Below are 24489 nucleotides of genomic sequence, written 5' to 3' on the forward strand. Positions count from 1 at the left end.
GTGCAGAGAGTCTCCAAATCTGCTTCCCAGCTAAATGACTCAGCATTTATAGTCTTCTAGATGGCCCACAAACCAAAGACACAGCACTCCAGAATCCTCATAACATCCTGGGCACTTGGTCAAGTGCATTTCTACTTGTCTGAAATCATGCTTTTATTGTGACAGACTAGATACCTTGGATATATGCCCAGCACCAGTGTTATCTTTCCCTTTCACTGGATCTGCTGGTATAAATCTTCTCATACTGTACTATTCAAAGCCTTGATACTTTATAAAAAAAAAAGCAGCTCTTTTGTACAGTATGTCTTGTGATCAGGTTTTGCTCACTGTTCTCTATGTGCTGTACAGTAGAGCCCAGTTACTGTAGTTAAGAGCTGTGTTCCAGTTTGTGCTACATACTAATTATAAGTATACACTGTATACTAATGTTTATAGTATATGGGGTTTGCAGCTAGAAATCAACAAACCTTTTTTTTTATACCAACAGGAAATTATGCAATACATGCATTGAGCAAAGGCAATCAAAATCCAAATTTATAATGCAACTGCCAATAAGAGAATAGTTGGAGAATAGTGTCCATCATTAGCGTTTTTTAGTATGCATATCGACTGCTACATCCTCAAAACCTGCTTAAAATGAATGTGTAAGGATTTGGGACACAGATAAGACTGACAGAGTTTAAACTATATCACCTTCATGCTCATCTTCCTTGAAGAGGAGCAGAAAGGGGTGGAGTGTAGGGGGGGAAAAGTTACCTTAAAGGTACTCTGTGGTATTTTTTTTTACCACTTGTGGATTAATGTCATCCAATGTTCAAAGTGAATAAAACAGCTTCACCAGCCTAGAGTTAGAGTTCCACAACTAACGTTACACATATCCTATACAAGTACAATTTTGTATGTACAATTTGTATCCCCTTCAATAATTGCTCTTCAGAAATGTTATGTGTATTGTCTCCCCCCCCACCGTCTGTTAGATTAAATGTATGCCCATGACCAGGGATTACAGTACAAGTTTCAATCCAACATACGATATGAGTCAATCATTGTATGTACTTGTCATTGAAGTGTGTGGACAGGTGACACTTTGAAACTGGAATCCCTCTTCAGCAGCTGAGGGATCACAGAGGTATACTGCACCAGCCACTTTTTTTTTTTTTCATGAAAGCCCTTCCCCTTAGGGGTGATCTGCAGTACAGCCTCTCTATCTCTGAGCCAACCTGAGAGCAAAATGGCCTCCAGTGCCAAGTACTGCTCCTCTATACCAAGACAATCAGAATGCACACTGAATATTTTCAGAAACTTTGTCTTTGTATCTTTAGTTCACACACAAGTGCCAATTTGTTTTCAGTTCAGTTTGATGATGTTTGATTTTTCAAGGTGTTATAATGTAATGGTGAGCGGCCTGTACGTTAATCCTAAAGTTGTTCTCACTCCAGGAGAGATGGAGCTGACTCTTTTTGTAATGAATAAGCACATTCTTTATGCAAATGACAATTTAGGACTGTTTAAATTGGAAAGAGTCTAAGTAAGTTGGAATATGTTTCACAGTGTATTCAAGTGTCAAGTTGCTGGGCAGGACCCAGAGTTCTACAGACACGAGGACAGCTGGTCCTTCAGATGAAACTCTATCTGTACCCCTGGAGGGCACAGCACCCATTTCAAAATAGTAAATACTGAACATTCAGTATGTGTAAAAACTTCTGTCTGTTGTTTAAAATAAGACAATGTTTTTTTTGTATTGTAGAATAAATGTCTTTGGAGCATCGCCTTTTCGCAGAAATAAGGGGCTTACAATCAACCAGTCAGCCGTCGATTGTGCAGCTCATTGTTCATTTACATTTCGGTAACGGCGCATCTGTCTTTATGAACATGGCCGTATAAAAACACTTTATACATTTTTTTTCAATGGTTGCACAGTACAAGAAAAAATTGCCTCCATAGATACCAAAGAGTGCCTTCTTTTGAGGTTTGTAGGCCTCCTTTCCACTGCGTGGTTCAGCTTACAACAACTACGGAAGAGGATTAGGGCCACATGTGAAAAAATATATTTGAGTTCTGAGTTTTAAAGTAAAAAAAAAAAAAAAAAATTTTACTTTAAAGAATTCTGACTTTTATCCGAGAATACTGACTTTTTTTCTCAGAATTCTGACTTTAAACTCAGAACTCAAATACAATTTCCACGTGGCACTAATCCTCTTCCGTAAACAACTTATGCTAATGCTAAACCAAAAAAGAGCAACTGGAGTTGAGTAGAGCCGTGCCATGCCATGCAGTTGAAATGCGGCAGTAGGTCCACTTTTGTAGGTTTTTTGGAACTATTTAGTTTTGCATTTTCCTTAAAACCTGTAGGACCTCTGTAAGAATCACAACAGTGCCTGGTTAAATGATGCTTAAGCATGCATTATCATGTTTAGTAAAATGTGCTTTTGCAATAGTTGTGTGCAAATGTTTGAGTTCATTTGAAGGTCAGATTTTATATTACTTATTGTGTTTTTAAACTTGTTTTATCTGAACTTTGACAGATGTTTGAGCAATAAAACATTTTCTGATTCTGTCTTTCATCACATAGTATATGTGTATGATTTATGTTATTTAAGTTAAACTGTAATATCAGCCATTTTAAGAATTCAAATACATAGCCAATAAGCTTTTTTTCACAGTAGAGATTTTGACTTGTCATAGAGGAAAATCACAATGTCTCCGTTCTATTCACACGTCCCTGTAAGCCATGACAGTGTGACAGTGAGCAAACATTTACAATACCAGGACCCTGAAACTGACACAGCTAAATGGAATTCAGCCATCATTCACAAAGCCACAAACAAGAAATGAAGAAAAAGAAACAGCACACAGTTTTTCTTTAAACAGTACGAAAGCATATGTGCATAGGAAGGGCAAGGTGCTTTACAGTGGAAATAACATTAATTCTTACCCTGAAAAAATGTCCACGTGTACAGGATCCCATATCTTAGCTCTCTATCACACCTCTTCTATCTTCATGATAAAATCTCAGTCTCTCCAGATGTAATGTGTTTGCCATTTCTCTCAACCACAAATCATCAAGTGGGTACAGAGTCCATTTTCCAAACTCGCAAGATTAACTTCTTTGCAATCACCATTCCAAAATGAACAGCCATTTATTTCTTAATGCCAAAGGTTAAGGAGCTTGTTACGATGGCTACGAGCAGATCAGGTTGATTTGGCCTCTTGACGTCTCAGAGCAGACAGGAAATGGATTGGCGATGGCAGAACTAACTTTGGATAAAAGCGTAATCTAAATAGTTTTTTATTAGTGTTAGTTACAGTGTTTATTTTTGTTTCCTCTGATTGCCAAGACTTGAGAGAACAGTTTCCAAAACTCTTATTAATCTCTGTTAGTTCAGTACATTTCTGTAAGATACAATTTCCGTTTAGTTAGTTTAATTAGTTTTTTTCTTTTGTCTTAAAGGTGCAATATGTAATATATTTACTATATTGAATCCAAAATTGACCACAATATGTCATCAGATATTAAGATTGATATTTAGGCATGCTGAGTTGAAATACTATACTAATTTATCACGGCTACAAGGGACGGGCATTTTCAATTATTTAAATATTTGTGTACTCACATTGAATTATATAGAGTACGTGAGTTGGTTACTCGCAAAAACAATTAAGACACAGCCAGTGAAGTGACCCCGACTGGTCCTGGCTAACGTCGCCATGCTAACACGTGATAACTGCTAACGTTACCAGAGGACCAGGCAAGCGGGCCATGGCTGTTTACAACCACCTTGACCGACCTATGACAGAAACCATAAGTTTGACTTCCTCATAATGGAAACATGCAATTTAACTTTGGTAAAACAACCGTGTAGTGTGTGACGTCACAAGCCATGCCGATTTTGAACAGCTCACCCGGAGACTGAAGGCAGGACACATTCAGAAACCGTATCTCACTCAAAACAGCATGGATGGATTTTTTTCAAAGTTTGTATGCGTGTGGAAGCACCAGAGACACAAAAGAACACCCCAAATCCCAGAAAAAGTGTTTTTTTCATAATATGGGCACTTTAAGGTCGGCTGGATGTACCTTACCTTTCGCATTCTTTTTGTTTTGTTTTTTTGCATTCCAAACTCCGGTAGATTTATGAGGACTATGGTTAACTGCTCCTCAGATCTCTGCAGGGTAAATCCAGACAGCTAGCTAGACTATCTGTCCAATCTGAGTTTTCTGTTGCACGACTAAAACAACTTTTGAACGTACTCATGTTCCACCAAAACTAGTTCCTTCCCGAGGCTATTTTACACAGGCACTGCTGCTCCTGCCGGCACTTAGCACCGCCCAAGACTGATGGTGATTGGTTTTAGGAAATGCCAATAAACCAGAGCACGTTTTTCTCCCATCCCGGAATGCTATATGGACTAGCCAGACCCTCCTCCGCAGCGCTCTGGCAATGCAAGAATATAGTCCCCAAGACCTGTAAATAGACTTTGATGTTTAAAATCAGGGGACTTTCCCTTTAAAATGTGTGAACTTTCAATTTATATGCATTAACATAAGCAAATCGTTCTACAACGCAGAGAACTGCTACATCCCCGACCACTTCTCTGAGTATGTTTGGTACAGGTCTACTCTTGTCATTAGATAATTCCAGTATCAGCTTGAATATAAATCCAATAATAGTTCATAAGATATCTGTTTAAATAGTCCGATCGAAATCTTAAAACTTTCCCAGTGTACTGGAGGACTTGTGGAGAAGCAATGAGATTACAGGTCTCGTTTTGTCCTGGATAAAAACCACCATTCTCATCCATAGAAAATGACAGGGCAGACAGTGGAATAAACCCATATTTACACATGTACTGTGTGATTAAATGTTTCAGAATGCTAAAAAAAAAAATACAAACACGTCGTTAGTCTGGCAAAAAATAACTTTTAATCTGCCTTTCATTATTTTTGCAATTATTTTGGTACCAGTCAAAAAGCTAAAAAGCAGACAACATTTTTTTGTTTTACCCATATAAAGAATGCACATAAAAGCCACATAAAGGGAACATTCTGTGTGCAGAAGAAAGTAACAAACAGGTCAGCCAATTGAAGAAAAATTATTATTGTTATTACAGGAATCTGCACACCTCCAACTATAAATACACAGCGGTTCAGAGCATTTTACTCATGTATCAAAAATAAAAAAAAATAAAAATGAGATTTCCTTTTAACATTGCTTAAAAGTCCAGACAATCAACTAGTGTGACAGGAATTGTGTGACTTACTGTACATACACTAACCCAATTGCTAACCTCAAATGTCCTTTTTGAGGGCTCAGCGCACTGCACTCAAACAAAAAAAACTCAAAACTCAAACAAATAGACAAAACGCAAGCAAATTAAGAGAACGTCTTTTTGCCAATTCAACAGCAAGTAATAGCAGCTAGTAGCACCACACAAAAACAGAAACTGTTTCTAGTGGACACTAAAAAGTGATGCACAAGGCTGAAATTAACCTGCCGAACCAAGGGCCGTTTCTGGACATTTTGGGGGCCCTAAGCAACATTTTTTACACTGCCCCCCCTTAATCCACAAATCAGCTTGCCCACCAGCAGATGGGCCTGAATAGTGTTAAAAGCACTGCGAAAATCAACAAACACAATCTTCACCAAGCTGTTGGGTTGTTCAAGATGTTCATATAAACTGTTGGTCCTCAACCCCCCCCTCCCTCTCCCCACTCTGGCTGGTACGCAAACTGATAAGGATCCAAGAATGGTGAGACTTCAGTGAGGAGATGTATTAACACTATCTTCTCAAAGCACTTCATAGGTACTAAGGTTAGGGCAACAGGTCGTAGATTATTCATCTCTTTAGGCCTATTGTTTTTGGGCACAGGTACAATTAGAGACTGCTTCCACAAGTCAGGGACTGTCCCTGTGTTCAGTGAGCAATGAAACAGCTTTTGCAAAGGAGATGCTAGTGAATCAGCGCATGACCGCAAGATCTTACAGCTAAATGCCATCTGGACCCTGAGATTTGCTAGTGTTAACATGTAAAAACTGTTTCTTAACCTCATCCAGGCTAATCCTAATGTCACCAGCTGGCAAGCCTGCAGCCTTCACAGCAGCCTCCGCCTGCTGCGGCGCAAAATCACCAGTATCAAATCTCCAATAAAAACTGTTCAAATCATTAGCAAAGACAGAATCATTATCAGCATTCATTGAGTGCATTTTAGGTTTACAACCTGTGAGCATTTGTAGTCCCTGCCAGGCTTTCTTTGTATCATATTTCAAAATAATTACTGCATTTTGTCTTTATAAGCAGCGTTATTTTCTTCCTAATTCTATTCTGTACGGCTTTCTTTTCCTCTTTACTACCCCCTGATTTGAATAGGTCCTTTTGTTGATAAAGTATTTTTTTCAGTTCAGGGGTGACCCAAGGTTTGTTATTTGGGAAAAGTTTTACAAAAATATTGAACATTAATATGAAATAGACAATAAATACAGACACAAATATATACAAAATAGCTGTAGAAAAGAGGCTGAATGGATTGGGTGCAGAATGTGCAAAGAATATGTAGTATGTGCAATGGGCAGATGTAAAGTCCAGGATGAAGGTTAATGCAAAGTGTAGTGACTAGGGGGGGGTTAAGAGTCAGTGTCAGTGGGGGGTCCAGGGTCCAGTTTACTTGAGTCTTTTCTTTTCATGCCACTTTCTATTTCTACTCCACTACATACAATGAAAATATATTTTTTTTAAAAGATTAGCTGCCTTTATTAGATCAGCTTTATGCATCGTTTTTTTGCAACCTTAATCTTTCTCGTTCCTCCTCCTCTTGTTGCTCTCACCTGTTTAAAAGCGTTTTGAGTGGTTTTGGCTACGTCCACCTTTCTTGTGCCTCCTCTTCCTGTCGTCGAGCTAATAATGAAAAATACACATTAAAAAAAACACTCTTATTATAAAAGTATGTTGACCAACACTACATAAAAGTTTATGTTTTGAACAAACCAGAAGCTTTTGCATTAAGTATCTTCTCATTCTCCGGAGCCTCAAGGTGGTCATCCATCCTGTGAGCATGCATTACAAGCAGAGTTAATGTAGGTTATCATCATACATCCATATAAACGACAAGAGTCTTGGGCTACAGCTGAGCTATGATTTTGCAAGGGAAGTGGCCATTGCAACTTAGCATTTAGACTATAAAACTAATACTCCAGCCAGTCCTAATATGAAATGCTTTAGGTTTCCTGTTTTATTTTGTAGTGTCTGTTTCTCTTGTGTTGTGTCTTGTTTAAATTCCTGCCTTGTGTGTTTTCCCGCCTTTGTGATTGTCTGCTCTGCCCAGAGGGTCAGAATCATCGCGAAAAACTGCGTAAGTGGGGTTTTAAGAACACATTTGTTCTTAAGAACGTTTGGTGAATGAGGCTCAATGCTGATATTTGATATCAGTGTACTTTTACGTTTTGATGTAGTCACAATGTACGCTGCAGCTGGGATGGGCGAAAGGATTGTATCAATACCGTTAGACCCAATCAATATCTTTCTGTTTCATACTGATTCCCAACTTTCTCATGATAATTACATCATGTCTGTCACTTAGCATACAGGAGGAAGCTCTTTGTCACACAACCGTAAGAAACCTTTTGTATATCCGTCTTGGAGCCAACCCATGCTATCGTACAGACTAGAGTTTAGATTCTCTGCCCGAGCCCGAGCCCGAGCAGCTATAGGGTCGAGTTTAGGTTAGAGTTTTTTTTTTTACGTTTCTTCATTCGGATCCATTAGCGATCCATTCCAGTCTGAATAAACAAACAGCGCAGTTTACATGCTTCGTCCTTGTTGCATTATTCATTAAGATAATTCTAAACAGATTTCTGTAGTTCAAACAACTCGGAATTGTAGTTGAGAACGTCAGTTATAACGGCCCACGTATTCAAAAAATGTCGGGTTTAAATCGGGCTCGGGCTCATAATTACAGTTAATGTGTCAGGCCGGGCTCGGACACAACGTGCACGGGCTCGGGTAGGGTCGGACTTGATTTTTTTGGGCCCGATCTAAGCTCTACTGCAGACTAGATTAGAACAAAAGAATATGAATTCCTGTAGCTTGAAAAGAAGTTACATTCATCACGCTAAAATATTTGAACTGCGACTGAGAGTAACCTAAGAATTCAGAAGTACGCCCATCTTTTGGGGGGACAACGGAACAATAGAGAGAGTTTTCATCCAAGGAATATATCTGTGATACTGGTTTGGGACCTTAAAATGCGAATCCACAAGGGAGAAGCATCTTTTCAGTCCGCTGCAGCATAAAATCCTGTTCTGTCATGTCATTTCGTTATTCAGTCTTTTTGTTTAATCTTCATTCGACCGAGCCTCTACTTTTTTCAAAACGCAACAGTATGCTGAAAGCGGCGGCCAATCGAAGGTTGAGGCGCAGTCCCTGCTGCAACAAATACAAACAAAAAGTTCTTATTTTTACTTGTCACATTTGGAAAATGATTTCAGACGAGCGATTTTGCCACAAAGCCCGACATTGTCAGTCTCTGAGTGCATCGACCTAATAGAGGGACTAAAAGAGAGCTTTGCTCGGTTTAGAGACAATTCAGGGTGTGATTTTTGAGCAAGTAATGAAGCTAACATCACAGCTGGGACCAGAGTGAGAAAGCTCCCGGCAAGGCTTGCAGGATCATTGGTCACAACTAGTGGAAAGCAACAAGTGTGAGAAATGATGGTGACCCTTAGGACCCTTAGATCATATGGAACGACATCCTTGACAGACAGCTGATCGAGCTGGACAATCGTTTCCAAGAGGATCAGTATGGAATAATGAGGGCAGCAGCAACTTTTCTCCCACAGTCCAAGACTTTTTTTTTTTGCAGAGAAGGATTCTCAAACCACTTCAAGTCATCATCACCCTTCCCATGACTTCTTGTAGTGTTGAGAGACTGTTCTCCACTGCATGTAGCATCCATGAGTAGGCTACTACCTGCCTCAACAACCTGTGCCTTTTGTCCTTTGAAAAAGAACTCTGTGACTCTTTGGACTATGATGAGATCATTTCTGTTTTGTAGAATGAAAACAACAAAGGTAGGCCTGTTTAACTCATTTCCTTCATATTTGTCTGTGAAGTGATTTAACTAAGTGGTGTGTTGTGTAAAGCTGTATGCCTTATAGGCTACATTGTTTAGTTTAAATGAGTTGCTATTTTTTTTTTGGCACAAAAGCTTAATTTCCACCAGGCTGACTGCATTGTATATGGTTGATTTAACAGAAATTAGGGAGTGCGTTATTTATTTCAGGCCGTTGAGAGTTTTCATTATTCAAATTTCTTTTACTTTTAGCCTACTTTGTTTTCGGGGAACTGTCTTTGCACTGCTGACTAGCTTGAATAAAATAGACAGGTTATTGTCTATGCTGGTTTGTCCAGCATTTATTGAGCTCTGTTGGTTGAACATGATGTTTATACAGTGTTTTGTTGTTATTGCCTTTGCCGAACATTGCAAAGTAAAGGCGTCACTGTTTTTGCAGTTTGTCTATTCTTTTTCTACCGAGGTTTAATTATTATTTTAAGTCTTTTTTTTTTTTTTCTTGGGAGAAACTATAGGCCCACTCACTTTTGCACTGGCCCGCCCAAAATACAAGTTTTGCTTACGCCACTGGATCAGATCACTGTCACTTTGCTGCCTGTTCTGCCAATCGCTGCCTTTCCATTTGGTAAAAAACTGGCTGTATTCTTTAGACACACATTGTATGGCAACTGTGTACTTTGTTGACATTTTGAGGCCAGTTTAAAAGTAGAAACATATTCTAACATAAACTCACTGTGGAGCATTTTATTTCTGTTCTGTTTCCTATTATCTGAAAACTGTGAACAGCAAGGTTTTCTTTGTTGAAGTTTGAGGCAAGTTTATTGTAAGTGTATTGCACTTTACTTTTATACGGTTCTGTAAAGAAAAAAAATCTTCCCAGCCCTTGGCACATGACCAAATAATATTTTAATGAGGACTATCCAAATTTCTGCCTTAAGAGCCCATAGAAAATGTGTATTGTATTTGGATACACAATTTGTTGAGAATAAAAACAAGTGAAATTAATAATGAATGTGATGTTTTATTTAGCAAAATAACACACACACACACACACATTTAAAAAATCCTGGAATCGCCCCTAAGCTGCAGTATATTTTGACATGCCTTCCCTTCTGCATGAGAGGCCTGTTATCCCTCTATGTTGTCTGTCTGCTCCATGTACAGTGACTGGTACCTATGAAACACTCAGTTCTGCCCTCTGGGGTGTAAATGTTTGAGAAATGATAGCTGGAGTTGCCACTGTAAACTCCATTGGACATGTGGTAAGATTTGGCATTATGATGCCAGATTACAATAAAATATGAAACATTTATGTGTGAAAGGTTAAGGCAAATGGCTGCAATATTTTGCATGCAAATATTTACACAAATGAGCATGTTGGTAAATGCATTTATGGCCCCAAAAAAAAAACAGGAACCCCACAGTTGATCTTTTTTTTCTCCTTTTATTGTTTACAAAATACCAACATAAATACATAAGAGGCTGTGTGATATTGCTGTGAGAAACAGAGGAGCAGGCAGAAAAGACCACTGAAGCAAACGCTCCACCCCTCTGTAACAAACACACAGTGGCTTTCACTAGTCAGAAAAAAAAAGTCACCTTTGTACTTCACATAATGTAGACAGAGTAGACTAAAGACATGTCATACAACAAAAATGGAAATCACATAAAATAAAAAGAACCAAAAAGATAAAATACTGCGATATAAAAGCAGCTAAACCTCAATCTGTTAAGAAGATGGTGAGGAGGAGGAGAAGCACAGCCAGTGAAGGACCATTTATAGACAGACAGGATACTCAAAACTCAAATGTTTTTTCTTTCAGAGTGCAGCCCTTAAAACTCCTCTGGGCAGATGTACGTTCCCCACAGTGAAAGTGCTTGTTGAATTTCAGTGAACTGAAACTGAACAACAGTGACAGCTCTGGGAAAGGAGATAGAAAAGAAAATGGCAACCCCTCTCCTCTAATCGGCATTTACAGAAACACCATCATCCTCCATTCACACATGCAATCAGACCGTGCTCCTTGTAGTGTGTCCAAAGTCAACTTGGTTACACTCTCATTGGAACCCCTTTTATATTCAAAGCTGTAAAGTCAATAATATCTGTACACCAAGGCATTTTTTTTTTTTTTGCAAACTACAATCATCCATTTCAAGAGCAAAAGCAGTTCCCCAACATATTTTTCGTTACAGTGAAGATGCTTAAGGATACAATGCAGGAAAGGTTAAAAAAAAAAAAACACCAAAGAAGGACCATTGAGGGAATGTGATGAGACACGCAGCAGAGATGCATTAAATTCACGAGAATCTTCTCTACTTCATTTAGCATTTTTCTCTGGCAAAACTACTCTAATCCAGACTACAAATCCCCAAGTTCCACCTTTTAACTGTAATAAAATGCTTCTTTAAAAAACATATCCTAACTTTCTCTGTCGCCTGTCTCCAAAAACCCTTAAAATTAAGGTTGGCTTTGTTCATTGGCTAATGTATATTTAGATAAGTGGTGGAGCCTCGCCACTTTTATGTAATATCCCTACCTGAAATTTACGTATACATTAACATAAATACAGCAGAGGAGACACACAACGCTGTAAATAACTACCGTCAACAGGTGGTACGTTGCCATGGCAGTGGACATGATTCACCAGAGAGCACAATAAAGAAGCAGAGACACACACTTATGGCGTTTTTCCATTACATGGTACCTGCTCGACTCGCCTCGACTCTACTCTACTCTACTCTACTCGTCTCGACTCGACACACTGTGCGTCCGTTTTCCATTGCAGATTGTAGTACCGCCTCAGCGTGGCTGGTCGTTATATGCCGGCTCGACGCACACACCAGCGCACAAGTATAAACATCAGGCCACTTGAGCTTGTTTTACAGTTCTGTGGAGGCTCCACGCAGAGCTTTCGCCGTATACTATGTAAGTGGCCTGATGTTTATACTTGTGCGCTGGTGCGTGCGTCGAGCCGGCCATGTGTGTGTGTCTGTACGTAGGCTACGGCCAAAGCTCTGCCTGGAGCCTCCGCAGAACTGTAAAACAAGCGGCGCCGCAGGAAACTGCCGTGACCTAACGCGACACACACACAGAACGTGGAAGGTGTGTTGTTGCCACAGCCAGAAGACACATTTAGTTTCAAATGAAGCTGGAGGCAGCAAAAAAAAAAAAACACAGCTGGCTAAACTATTTAAAAATAGTGGGTTTGTTCAGGACACCATCTGTCGCTTTCACGTCACCTTTTCGGCTCGCCTCAGCATCGCTTGGAACCTCGACTGAGGTGGTACCAAAAAAAGTACCTGTTAGCAGGTACCAGGTACTTTCTTTCGTAATGGAAAACCAAAACAAGGCGAGTAGAGTCGAGGCGAGTCGAGCAGGTACCATGTAATGGAAAAGCGACTTTAAAAACTATTGGCCTGAGTCATAGTCCGATTTGGGGATTTCTCTACTTAAACTCTGCTGTTTTGGTTAACCCTTGTGGCTTTATGCTACTGGGTGAGAGTGGTGGTACCCAAACAGTCTATTCGCTCACTGCAGTCATAATACAGAGATCATAACCTGAACCAATCCGAGCCGGGAAATTATCGTACACTGTGTTTAGATTTAGCGGTTTGTGTTTTAGTTCTTACGGTCAAGACTAAAAGGTGTGTGGCAAGAAACATGGTGGGGACTAAAAACTACAATTGTCCAATCGCTTGCCAGGTGGAAGAAGCAGGAAGGCTGTTCACTGGGCGGTCGCGGCTGTGCCAAAGGTCTCCTGGGAGGCATAGACCATGTAGAGGAAGCCATCCTGGTCCCGCTCCCGTTCATAGACCTCGGAGATGGCAGCCGACACAGAGACCATACTGTGGCCATTAGCCAGCAGGAAGAAAGCCTGGTTGGAGTTCAGCTGGAGGCGCCTCCTGGTGGCCAGACAAGGATTTTGACGTGAGGAAGGACATTTTACAGTTTTTCTGAATTGCTAAAACACTAAACCTGCCTGAACCCATTTGTCGAAATCAATCACTCTTCTTGCTTGCTAAAACACATTTCACACTGTGATGCACTTGTGTTGCAAAATGGTAAACACGGGCAGCAAAAGTTTAACACAACTACAACAAAGTTGTCATCGTTTACACACGACTCAAAATTGTACACACACTTTTCTTTTTAGAGATTTTTTTTTGGGCGGGCATTTCCACCTTTAATGGATAGGACATCTGAGATATGGAAGGGGAGATGGAGGGGGGAGACATTCAGGAGACATGCAGGAAACTGTCACAGGTCGGACCCAAACCCTGGCCCTACGGCATCGAGGAATATACCTCTACATATGTGCGCCCGCTCTACCAACTGAGCTAACCTGGCCACCACACACGTTTCTACTGAGGTGATCAAACCAATTGTAGATTATATAAGCCAGTTCACAGACGATGATGCTGTGGGAAAATAAATCTTTCATTCACTTTGATTTTGCGGTTTCACAATATTTTTGTGTATATATATATATATATATATATATATATATATATATATTAGGGCTGTCGATCGAAAAAATGTAATCTAATTAATTACATACTATGTGATTAATTAATCAAAATTAATCGTATACATAAAGTTAAATCGTAAAAAAAGAAAAGAAAAAAAAAGTGTTGAATCCTCTACAGTAAAACACAGTCAAACTTTACACCGTTTAGCGTTAGCTGTCAGCATTTTAACCTTGTTTAATCCAGCTACTAGCTAGCGGTAGGCTAACGTTAGCTGCTGTTGAGTATAGTGTTAACTAGCGTCACGTGCAGCGGTGTTTGTGTTGCCTGTATCGTCTTCAGAGCATCAGAGAGAAGCGCAGACATATCAGTGGCACCTGATTTCAGTAGCCAAGGTTGGCAGGAAGAAGATTTTTACAAGTAAATGTTCCAATTAATGATCCAGGCAGAACATTCTCGTCTCCCTCCTTCATTTCACAGTCCAATGGTGGCTAGAACGGTCCGCGTCAAACGTCAATATGGAATGGATTAATCTGCGTTATTTTTTTAACGCGTTATTTTTTCTCTGATTAATCGAAATTAACGCGTTATTTTGACAGCCCTAATATATATGTGTGTGTGTGTGTGTGTGTGTGTATGTATATATATATATATATATATATGTATGTATATCTATGTTCTTTGGCCTTTCGCAGTTGCTGTATTGTCTGCTGTATTGTTCTACAAGTGACTAATATACAAACATTCAATATTGTATTACTTGCAATACTTGCAGTGTACAAGATATTCACTGTACAAGTTGTGATATACTTTTCATTTTCATTGCTATCCTGTGTAGATTATTTTTACAAGCTATTGTATGTATACTTTCCGAGTTTGCTTTTGAGGCCCCGTCTAAGAGGATATTCTGTCATGGCAGACAATAAAGTTTTCTGAATCTCAGGCTGTGTTTAGATGGAAATGATCTGAAGAGAAAGCGCAAAAGTGCCGTCACGTTCTCACTTTTTATTCGGCGTTTAGACGAGAAATCTCCGTGCTTGTGGTGATGCAAAAGTGTGTGAAATTCGATGTAGTATGCACACCAGGCGGCTAGGTGGTAGTGTGAAGCACTGCCACACAACACCGCCTGCGTAGAACCTTCCTTCTACTTCTCTCCCTAGTAGCGCGAAGTGAACAACAAAAGCTGACAGTTTTGTCAAGAGGTGGAGTTATTGCTCCAAACAATGCAGACGGCACACACACACACACACACACACACACACACACATATACACAGTGCGTTTTTACCCTTTAGACAGGAACGCGACGGCGGAGCGTTTTTAAGATTTCCACTCAGGAGGGTGGTTTCACTTTTTTGCATTTTTAAGCCCCAAAAACTTCATCGCGTCTAAACGAAAGGCACATCTGATAAAAATATTTTGTCGTTTTTACCCGCGAGTGTATTCGTGTAAACAGGGTCTAAATCTGACTATGGAACAAAGTGGGGAGGAGAGGAGAGGACTTCAGGTCTACCTGATAATCTTGATGAGTTCACTCATGTTGACGTGGTCGGGCACCAGGAACTTGGTCTTGTCCAGGATGGGAAGTTGTTTTTCTCCTTTATACCTCTCAATGATCACCTATAGAAGACATACACACAATTAATAAATGACTTCTACCTTCTATTCTGGTGGAACTCTATAAAGGCAGAATTTCCTGTGCGGTTTTTTAGACCTGATACCCTGACAGTTGGAATATGTGTTTTAAACAAGTCTTTAGGAACAGCAACGTCAGTACACAGACCAAAAGGAGACAGTCCTGGAACAAAACATTCCCTTATCATGCAGCTGCCTAGATTCCCGGAATCTATGGAGGCACAAAGTTGAAGTGCTCCTCTGCCTGGTAAGGTTATGAGGTTATGTTGGACGCTGACTTAATACAAGACCTGGGGTACCACTGTTTCAACTTACACAGAATGGGTTCGTAAGCTGGAAATTCCACCACTGTAGTCAGTATGTTTTTGTGTCATGGGCAAAAACTCCCTAATAACCTTTCAGCATATAGTTATTCAAGTGGTCTGAGAGACAACTAGACTTCTGTACCTCCGCTTGGCTCTGTTGTGGGGCTTTATAAAATGTAGCCATGACGGGAGACTTTGGCCAATCAGTCATTTCAGAGAGGGAAAAGGTTCCTATTGGCTGTTCTACACATGAAGACAGAGGGGAGAAGGAGATCTGCAGGAAAAGGTCTTACTCTACATGTTTTTTTTTTTTTGCTTTCTATCAACTGCAGCTTTAAATTACAAATACAGTACATACAGGAGGGATGAGGTGGGAAAAAATGTGAGAGCATAGGAAAAGTTTAGGTTACTCTTAAATTTAAAATAAATAAAATATGCAGATTGGACAATATACATCCGAGTTACAACAACTTCCTATTTAATGGCAAAATGCACAAAATGGCCACCACAACATTAGACAACACTCACTAAACATGCATTATGTTGCTCTATATCAAGTTTAGACCACACAATACACATTTGATGTAAATGAAATGGTGTTTATAACATGAAGCTGACTTCATTAATGGCTATTAAAGGCCTGGATTCTCATTATGCATGACAAATTGGACAGCAGATTGGACAATGTGCAGTCTAGTTACAAACCACTTCCTGTTTCGTGGCGGACCATGGGAATTCGACGCCTTGCCGTGCCCACGTCGTACGACAAAACTTACAATCTTCACAATCAAGCATAATTTAGGGCCTAAGGCTTTTCTGACCACATATGAGGTGGACAACCTGCTAGGAGGAACACATCAAAGTATGGCGACTGTAACTTCATGTTGCCAGTAGGTGGCGCTATGGCCTTTAACTCAATATTGGCATGTAGATGTCTTCAGGCCTGGACTTTTATCAAATGTGAAGCTTTGGGCAGATTTGACAACGTACAGTCTATTTACAAACCACTTCCTGTTTCATGGCGTAACATGGAAATTTTAAGCCATGGTCTTTAGATTGTATTGACCATTTTAAAGTCAATCAGGTTAAATCTCTTGGAGGAGTACGTTTAGGTACAGCCCCTTGAAATGGTAAGAAAAAAAACTTCCAAAAATGGCACAGTAAATTCAATATGGCTAACTTTCTGTTCAGGGAATGACTCTAAGAGGCTTTTTTGTAAGTCTAGAGGTGATACACATGACTCCTGAATTCCTTACATATAGGTGAAATGTACTGGGAGGGCACCAGAGTATGGTCTGCCTGCACAAGTTATCATTCTGGTATAGGGGAAGAATGCTCTGGGTAGTATGTAGTTCTTTAAACCAATCATTGCCCAGCTCTAACGTTTTTGTTAATCTGTAATATGTTGGTTGATTACGTAATAATTGTTATTGTTTCCTTTGTTTTCTGTTTAATATTTATAGTGAGAACGGTTTTCTGGAATCAGGGTAATACATTTTAATCTTTCCATGGTAAAATAACAGTAAAGATGTAAATGGAAAAAAATAAAAATTGCTGATCTGAAATTTGAGCAAGTATTAAGAAATGCATAGACCTCTGTTTGGCATGAAAGCAGGTATATTGTTCAGTGAGGCAGGGTCTGATGTAGGAGCTATAAGCAGTCTGTCATACAGTCTTCCGCTCCCCCACCCGTCTTGATGGAGTTGCATTACAGTGACACAGCGCATCTGCCTCTGTTGTCAACACTTACCATGACATGGCAGTTAATAAGCCCAGGAGAGCGCACACACACACACGTTTGTTTCACTGTCTTTGTGGGGACCCGTCATTGACATAATGCATTCCCTAGCCCCTTACCCTAACCTTAACCATCACAACTAAATGCCTAACCTTAACCCTTACCCTCACCCTAACCATAACCTAATTCTAACCCTAATCCTAAAACCAAGTCTTAACCCTCAAACAGAGCTTTAACCTTGTGGGGTCCAGCATTTTGGCCCCACAAAGCTGTCGGGACCCCACAAGTATACTGGACTCCCGGGTTTTGGACCCCACGAATATAGTAAAACAACAACACACACACACACACACACACACACACACACACACACACACACACGCTTTTAAGATGAGAAGAGGCCTGCCATGTGGCAAGCAGATGGAAGGCTGTGGTGATACTCTAACTCAAAATGATAAAACAAGCAGGTGAAACACGAGGTGTGCATTTGTTTATTGGTGGTTGCTAGGAGCCTCCGGACATCTGACATCTGACTTAATAGCAGAAGCAGTCACACCCATTTCTCAATAGAAAAAGTAGGAACAACTACTGTGGTCCCTGTAAGCGGAAAAAAAAAAAAGCCTGATCACAAAAACAATGTATGAAATAAACTTAGAATAATGACCAGCAAGTCCACAACAAAACATCCAACCAGAAGTCAACACGCAGAAAGCCCTTGCAGAAATGTGTCTGATGCCAACAAATGACATTTCAAACAGTTCAGAATACAACCAGGAAACATGTGGTAACACTTTCCGTTGCCGTACGTTTGCCTTGTTCTTACTTGTGTCTTCCTGCTTGCTGTTATGCACGTCATGCTCATACCTTTCTGCCCTTAGGAGTTTTTTTTCTATCGTGTTTTGAGAATAATGTTGCTTCAGTGGATTTCACTGCATGGGCTTTGGTGTTCACTCAATTATTGCAAGTGATTGTGCATCGGCACTCACTGGTATCTTGTTGGGGTGCTGCTCTCGGATCAGTCTGACATCTTCTACTCTCTGTTCTGTAGGGCAGAAAAACAGACTCAGGTTAATGGAAATGTACTACCAGACAAAGAGATTGGCAGCTAGTACTGATAAAACACAAATGAGGACAAAGACAAAACAGCAGTCAAGGGGTTTGTTATTATAATGTCTGGTTCGTAAATGTGTCATTTACATCATGGAGATTTTGATTTATATCAAAGGAGTTCCTATAACTAGATACAATGCTAACATATTCACTAAATGCCCTCCGTATAGGCTGCATCATTTAAAATCATGGGTAAGAATCTGCAGGTGAAGGTGGAGCTTTTCAACACAACATTTTTACTCAAAAGATCAGGGTCAGCAACACAGCTGCTGATTGGATGGATCACTTAGTCATTAATGACCTATGGCAGAGCAGGCCCCTCCTTTCTAAGGGTTAACCCCATTTGAAGTGATTTGGAACTGGGCCAAAATGAACGGCTACAGTTAACACCCTGGGCTTACTGCACTTTGTACTGATAACATCAACAACAGTCTGATCAGTCAACAAACTTGAGCATGGGGATGATAACATCTCATCATGATCATTATCATTATGTTTTTGAACTTAGAATTACAATGAAACATTTGGAAGAAATAGTAAAAAAAAAAAAAAAAAAATCGAAAGTCGTATGGATTTTTTTTTTTTTTTTGGTGATTTTTAAAAACAATTCTTTTCCCCAGAATCAGTATTGTTTTCGTTTTTTTGTTTACCAATGATTGACCTAAATATTTTCTGTTTATCGTCCCAGCTCTAAAACTAAGCATTGATTTTATAGAGCCAAGCAATCAAAGGCAGCACACTGGGTGCTGGCAGCTGTCAGTCAGCTGATGCTTCGAATTAATGCTATCCAGTCTTGTGATGTGCCACTAAAAAAAAAAATTATAAGAAGACAAATGCCCAATGTAAGGACACATCTACCGACATTGCCATTTCCATACTAAATTTGAGGAAATTGAGATTGTTCCATGATTACATTTCAATCAGGTTGAGTCCTGAACAGGGAAGCTCTGATCTGTCTCTCTTGACTGAAGCAAGTGACAAGCCTTTGACTCATCAGTTTTCAATCCAATAAAAGAAGGGGGAAAAAAAAAAAAAAAAACACAAAATGGGAAGCAGTTAGTTTAAACGCCTGTGGGGTTTTTCTTATACATTTCCATTTGGTCATAATAAAGGATTTAGTCAGTGCTGCATGGCACAACTGGAAGATTCCCTGTGGATTGAGTCATCTTATGAACTATTATACAGATATGCAACTTAGGTACAGTGGGGCAAAAAAGTATTTAGTCAGCCACCAATTGTGCTAGTTCTCCCACTTAAAAAGATGAGAGAGGCCTGTAATTTCCATCATTGGTACACTTCAACTATGAGAGACAAAATGAGAAAAAAAAAAAAAAAATCCAGAAAATCACATTGTAGGATTTTTAATGAATTTATTTGCAAATTATGGTGGAAAATAAGTATTTGGTCAATAACAAAAGTTAATCTCAATACTTTGTTATATACCCTTTGTTGGCAATGACAGAGGTCAAACGTTTTCTGTAAGTCTTCACAAGGGTTTCACACACTGTTGCTGGTATTTTGGCCCATTCCTCCATGCAGATCTCCTCTAGAGCAGTGATGTTTTGGGGCTGTCGCTGGGCAACACGGACTTGGATGGGGATGAGATCTGGAGACTGGCTAGGCCACTCCAGGACCTTGAAATGCTTCTTACAAAGCCACTCCTTCGTTGCCCGGGCGGTGTGTTTGGGATCATTGTCATGCTGAAAGACCCAGCCACGTTTCATCTTCAATGCCCTTGCTGATGGAAGGAGGTTTTCACTCAAAATCTCACGATACATGGCCCCATTCATTCTTTCCTTTACACAGATCAGTCGTCCTGGTCCCTTTGCAGAAAAACAGCCCCAAAGCATGATGTTTCCACCCCCCTGCTTCACAGTAGGTATGGTGTTCTTTGGCTGCAACTCAGCATTCTTTCCCCTCCAAACACGACGAGTTGAGTTTTTACCAAAAAGTTCTATTTTGGTTTCATCTGACCATATGACATTCTCCCAATTTTCTTCTGGATCCTCCAAATGCTCTCTAGCTAACTCCAGACGGGCCTGGACATGTACTGGCTTAAGCAGGGGGACACGTCTGGCACTGCAGGATTTGATGGTAGCCTTTGTTACTTTGGTCCTAGCTCTCTGCACGTCATTCACTAAGTCCCCCCGTGTGGTTCTGGGATTTTTGCTCACCGTTCTTGTGATCATTTTGACCCCACGGGGTGAGATCTTGCGTGGAGCCCCGGATCGAGGGAGATTATTAGTGGTCTTGTATGTCTTCCATTTTCTTATAATTTCTCCCACAGTTGATTTCTTCACACCAAGCTGCTTACCTATTGCAGATTCAGTCTTCCCAGCCTGGTGCAGGTCTACAATTTTGTTTCTGGTGTCCTTTGACAGCTCTTTGGTCTTGGCCATAGTGGAGTTTGGAGTGTAACTGTTTGAGGTTGTGGACAGGTGTCTTTTATACTGATAAGTTCAAACAGGTGCCATTAATACAGGTAATGAGTGGAGGACAGAGGAGCCTCTTAAAGAAGAAGTTACAGGTCTGTGAGAGCCAGAAATCTTGCTTGTTTGTAGGTGACCAAATACTTATTTTCTCCAGGAATTTGCAAATAAATTCATTAAAAATCCTACAATGTGATTTTCTTTCTCATTTTGTCTCTCATAGTTGAAGTGTACCAATGATGAAAATTACAGGTCTCTCTCATCTTTTTAAGTGGGAGAACTTGCACAATTGGTGGCTGACTAAATACCTTTTTGCCCCACTGTAAATGATGACTGCTGGTGAACACTACCACACTATCACACTGCAAACAACCACTAAAACAAACCTGTTTGGTCCCAACTGTTAATCACAGAGGTTCTTTTCAGCTTTAACGGCTGTAGTTGTGTTATCTGGTCTATCTTAGCACAGGTCCTTCTCTCTTTTCTGAAGCTCAGTGCAGCCAACCATTACTACAGAGGTTTAGCTCATTTGGTCCCAGGTTCAACAAACTATTATGAATCAGAAATACACTTGGAAACAGTTAAAGGAAAGGCTGTTTAGTGCTGCCAAAGCTAGAGTGAAAAATGTATAACTTTATGGCTAAAAAGTTGCATTTACAAATTACGGTGGGCTAATTAACAGCGTGTAGATGTTTTTCTCCAATAAAAAGGTTATAGTGACCATTAGCTATGTCACTGCATGTGATTTTAATATCCATATTCACAATTTTACATGTAGGCTATTTACAGCAGGGGCGTGCAGGCAAAAATGTAATGTCAATAAATGTGTGTTCTAGGAGGGATGCCTGCTGCCTGGCCCTCATGTGCTCTTGTTGTCTAAACGTTGACCAATAACATGACTTTTAACAGGAAGTTGGTCACTTTTAGTCATATTGGGAATATAATTCCCAGTATGACTAAACCAGTGCTGAAGGCAACAGTTTCCATCTTTGTTCGTTGAAGATATGTAACACTAAGGAAATCCAAACTAAGGCCACCTTATCTAATAATTAAGTTGATATGTTTCATATGTACTAAATTACTGAAAAGCAGCACAAAGTAGCAGTGTTGGGGTAGTTACTCAAAAGTTTTTAAAGTAATACCTTACTTTACTATATTACTCACTGCTGAAAGTAACTAGTACACTACTAGTTACATTACTTTTAGATTACTCCATAACATCACCTGAGATGCACCATAACTTACTTGCCAAATAACAATATCAAGTTAAACCTCATGTATGCCCGAGGACATACACAGTACCTTTATACTCTCTAATACCACAGAGCTGACAACAAAGTTGTGAACATCAGCACAAAATTTGTCAAGAAGTACTGGCGGTCGTCCGTTCTTCATTATCTGTATTTTGCTCAGTAGGCCTATGTTTCGGAAAGATGGCGATTCCACTGTCGAAACAGGAAACATTTCCTCCACTATATAGCTGCCACAAGCCCACTTATCTCTACTTGGTTTACATGCTGTTGAATACAGCCTTGGCTGCTTGGCAAGTGTCGACGACGTGCTCTTTTCATCCGCCTCGGCGTCACTCAATGTCCGGGGGATTTTAGCAAATGGCTAGATTGGATGTTGTGTTCGTGGCGGTGGAGAGGTGTTTGCGACCGGGGGACAATTTACACTTTACAATCAAGTTTTTGTCATTTCGCGCAACTAACCTCCACCCCTCAAAAGACGTCTTAAGCGGTGGCTCTGCTATATTTGTTTCGTCTACTCGGACGAGTGTTATGGTCGCGCAAACACACACATAAACGGACGTTTGAATTGTTATTCTCTCCTCCCGTTATGCATTTAGGCTAATTGAAGAACCAGTAACGTGATACTTATTTGTTAAGTAGCCTATCTGTGATGTGATTACTGAGTTATCAACAGTAATGCGTTACATTACTGCGCTACGGACAAATGTAATCTGATTACAGTAACCCCCAACACTGCAAAGTAGGCCTATATGATGTCAGAGAAAGGCAAGTGCATAAACGATAAACTAATATGTTGCAATATATCTGAAAAGGCACTTAGCTATGTGGGCTGGCTGGAAAAGCATAACTGAAAGTAAAAATCCGCATCGAGGCTGCGGCCTACCCTTCAAACTGAAATAATTGAACACCGCACTTGTAGGTACCATTCGATTTTGTTTTCTCTTTTAAACTCGTCTCTTCTCCTCTACAAACTGTCCCATCCCCCAATCCTGCAGCTCTATTTTTCTCTGCCCAGCGTTTCAACACCACTTTGTTTTTCTCCCACAGCTCTGATGCAAATAAACACACACACACACACACACACACACACACACACACACACACACACACACACACACACACACACACACACAGGCCTGAAGCACATAGCCTATTATAATCTATTCTATATTTAAACCTGTATGCGAGTGAGAACAATATTTATCATAAGCATTATGTCTTCTATATCTCCTTCTAGATAAGTTGACACGACCACAGACCTTCGAACAATATGGTTAGGTTTTCTACTTAGCTGTAACGTTACAGTGACAAAACTCCAGTGGGCTTTCCTCCCTGGGTGTTGAACCTATAGCCTACATTTAAACTGTAAACGGAACTAGCTGGACAACATAAACGCTAATACTCGCCACTAGGATAATAACTACCAACTATCTGGCCTGTCTACATTAACGATGAAATTCAGTCTTGTAACGTTACAGTTCAGACACAAAATTCGTGCGCCAGCTACAAACATACATCATGAGACATAAAGCAGAGGTGTTGTGTGTTAAATGGTAAAAGAAGCTTTGATAACACCTACCGAATGTCCTTCTTTGTTTGAAGGTTTTTTCTGAAGGCATTGCGTCAAAGTCAACCAGTTGGCAGTAGATGAAAACGGAGGTATAGCGGCTGTATCAAAGCAAAAATATAAAAGCTAATAATGATTTATACAACTATTCGAGTTCCCATGTGCTGGTAGCTTATTGTTAAAATACAAACTAAAAGGTACACTAGTTTAGAGACGGTTTGATGTCGTCGCTTCCTTCCTCTGGCTCTTGTTGTGGACGAACTCGAGCAAGCAAAACAAACCTGTCAGCTGACCTCTGACGTCATGCGCCGCTCTCTCTCTCTCTCTCTCTCTCTCTCTCTCTCTCTCTGTCAAATTCAATTTAAGACTCAATTAACGTTAAATAAACCAATCTAAACATCAAATTGTAGGAATTTGAGTTTTCTCTTGTCCCTGATTTAGCTCCATACTGCACCACCATTTGTAGAATAAACCTAAGTGAGTACAAATTGTGATTATTACATTTGATTAAAAAATTCTGTTCGAAAAAAAATAAAAATTAAATCATTACCTTCCATTGGGAAGGTAATGATCTGACTTGTCTTATTAACCTGCATCATTCATCATCACCTCAAAGCATCTAGCATCATTCCTTAAAGGTCTATAGTTCCAAGACCTATCTAAAATATCAAATCGCCCATCAAGGTCCCAACATTTGAAACCCCAAAAATATGGATATAAAAGCCATCATCTCAAGTGTACAACGTACCAAACAACAGCAGCCTTTGATGAACAAGTCGAAATTGACTGAAAACACTCAACACAAACAATATTTTTTGTTTTACATAAGTACAGACTGAGCGATGTAACCTCAGGTTAAGCAATGCAAAATTTAATTTAAAAAAAAAAAAAAACAGGACTATAATGCCATGTCACTTTG

The 24489-nt window shown here is 39.9% G+C and overlaps 1 protein-coding gene across 1 annotated transcript; it reads right to left on the reverse strand.

Annotated features, from left to right (window-relative positions):
- Positions 1 to 10491: 10491 nt before the first annotated feature.
- map1lc3b (microtubule-associated protein 1 light chain 3 beta) lies at positions 10492 to 23849 on the reverse strand. Its single transcript, XM_078257767.1, has 4 exons — positions 23583 to 23849; positions 18198 to 18253; positions 15047 to 15153; positions 10492 to 12970 (listed from the first exon to the last, which is right to left on the reverse strand). Exons 1-4 carry the CDS (start codon positions 23620 to 23622, stop codon positions 12793 to 12795), a joined length of 381 nt encoding a protein of 126 aa, XP_078113893.1. The 5' UTR covers positions 23623 to 23849; the 3' UTR covers positions 10492 to 12792.
- Between the last annotated feature and the right edge of the window lie 640 nt (positions 23850 to 24489).

Source organism: Sander vitreus, chromosome 8 (assembly GCF_031162955.1).
Source record: "Sander vitreus isolate 19-12246 chromosome 8, sanVit1, whole genome shotgun sequence".
Taxonomy (NCBI): domain Eukaryota; kingdom Metazoa; phylum Chordata; class Actinopteri; order Perciformes; family Percidae; genus Sander; species Sander vitreus.

Excerpts from the sequence above, each read along its gene's own strand:
- map1lc3b (XM_078257767.1), bottom strand. The coding sequence starts at position 23,622 with ATGCCTTCAGAAAAAACCTTCAAACAAAGAAGGACATTCG. Across the intron at positions 18,254-23,582 it reads CAAACAAAGAAGGACATTCG|AACAGAGAGTAGAAGATGTC; the intron begins GTAGGTGTTATC and ends TCTGCCCTACAG. Across the intron at positions 12,971-15,046 it reads GAACTCATCAAGATTATCAG|GAGGCGCCTCCAGCTGAACT; the intron begins GTAGACCTGAAG and ends TCTGGCCACCAG.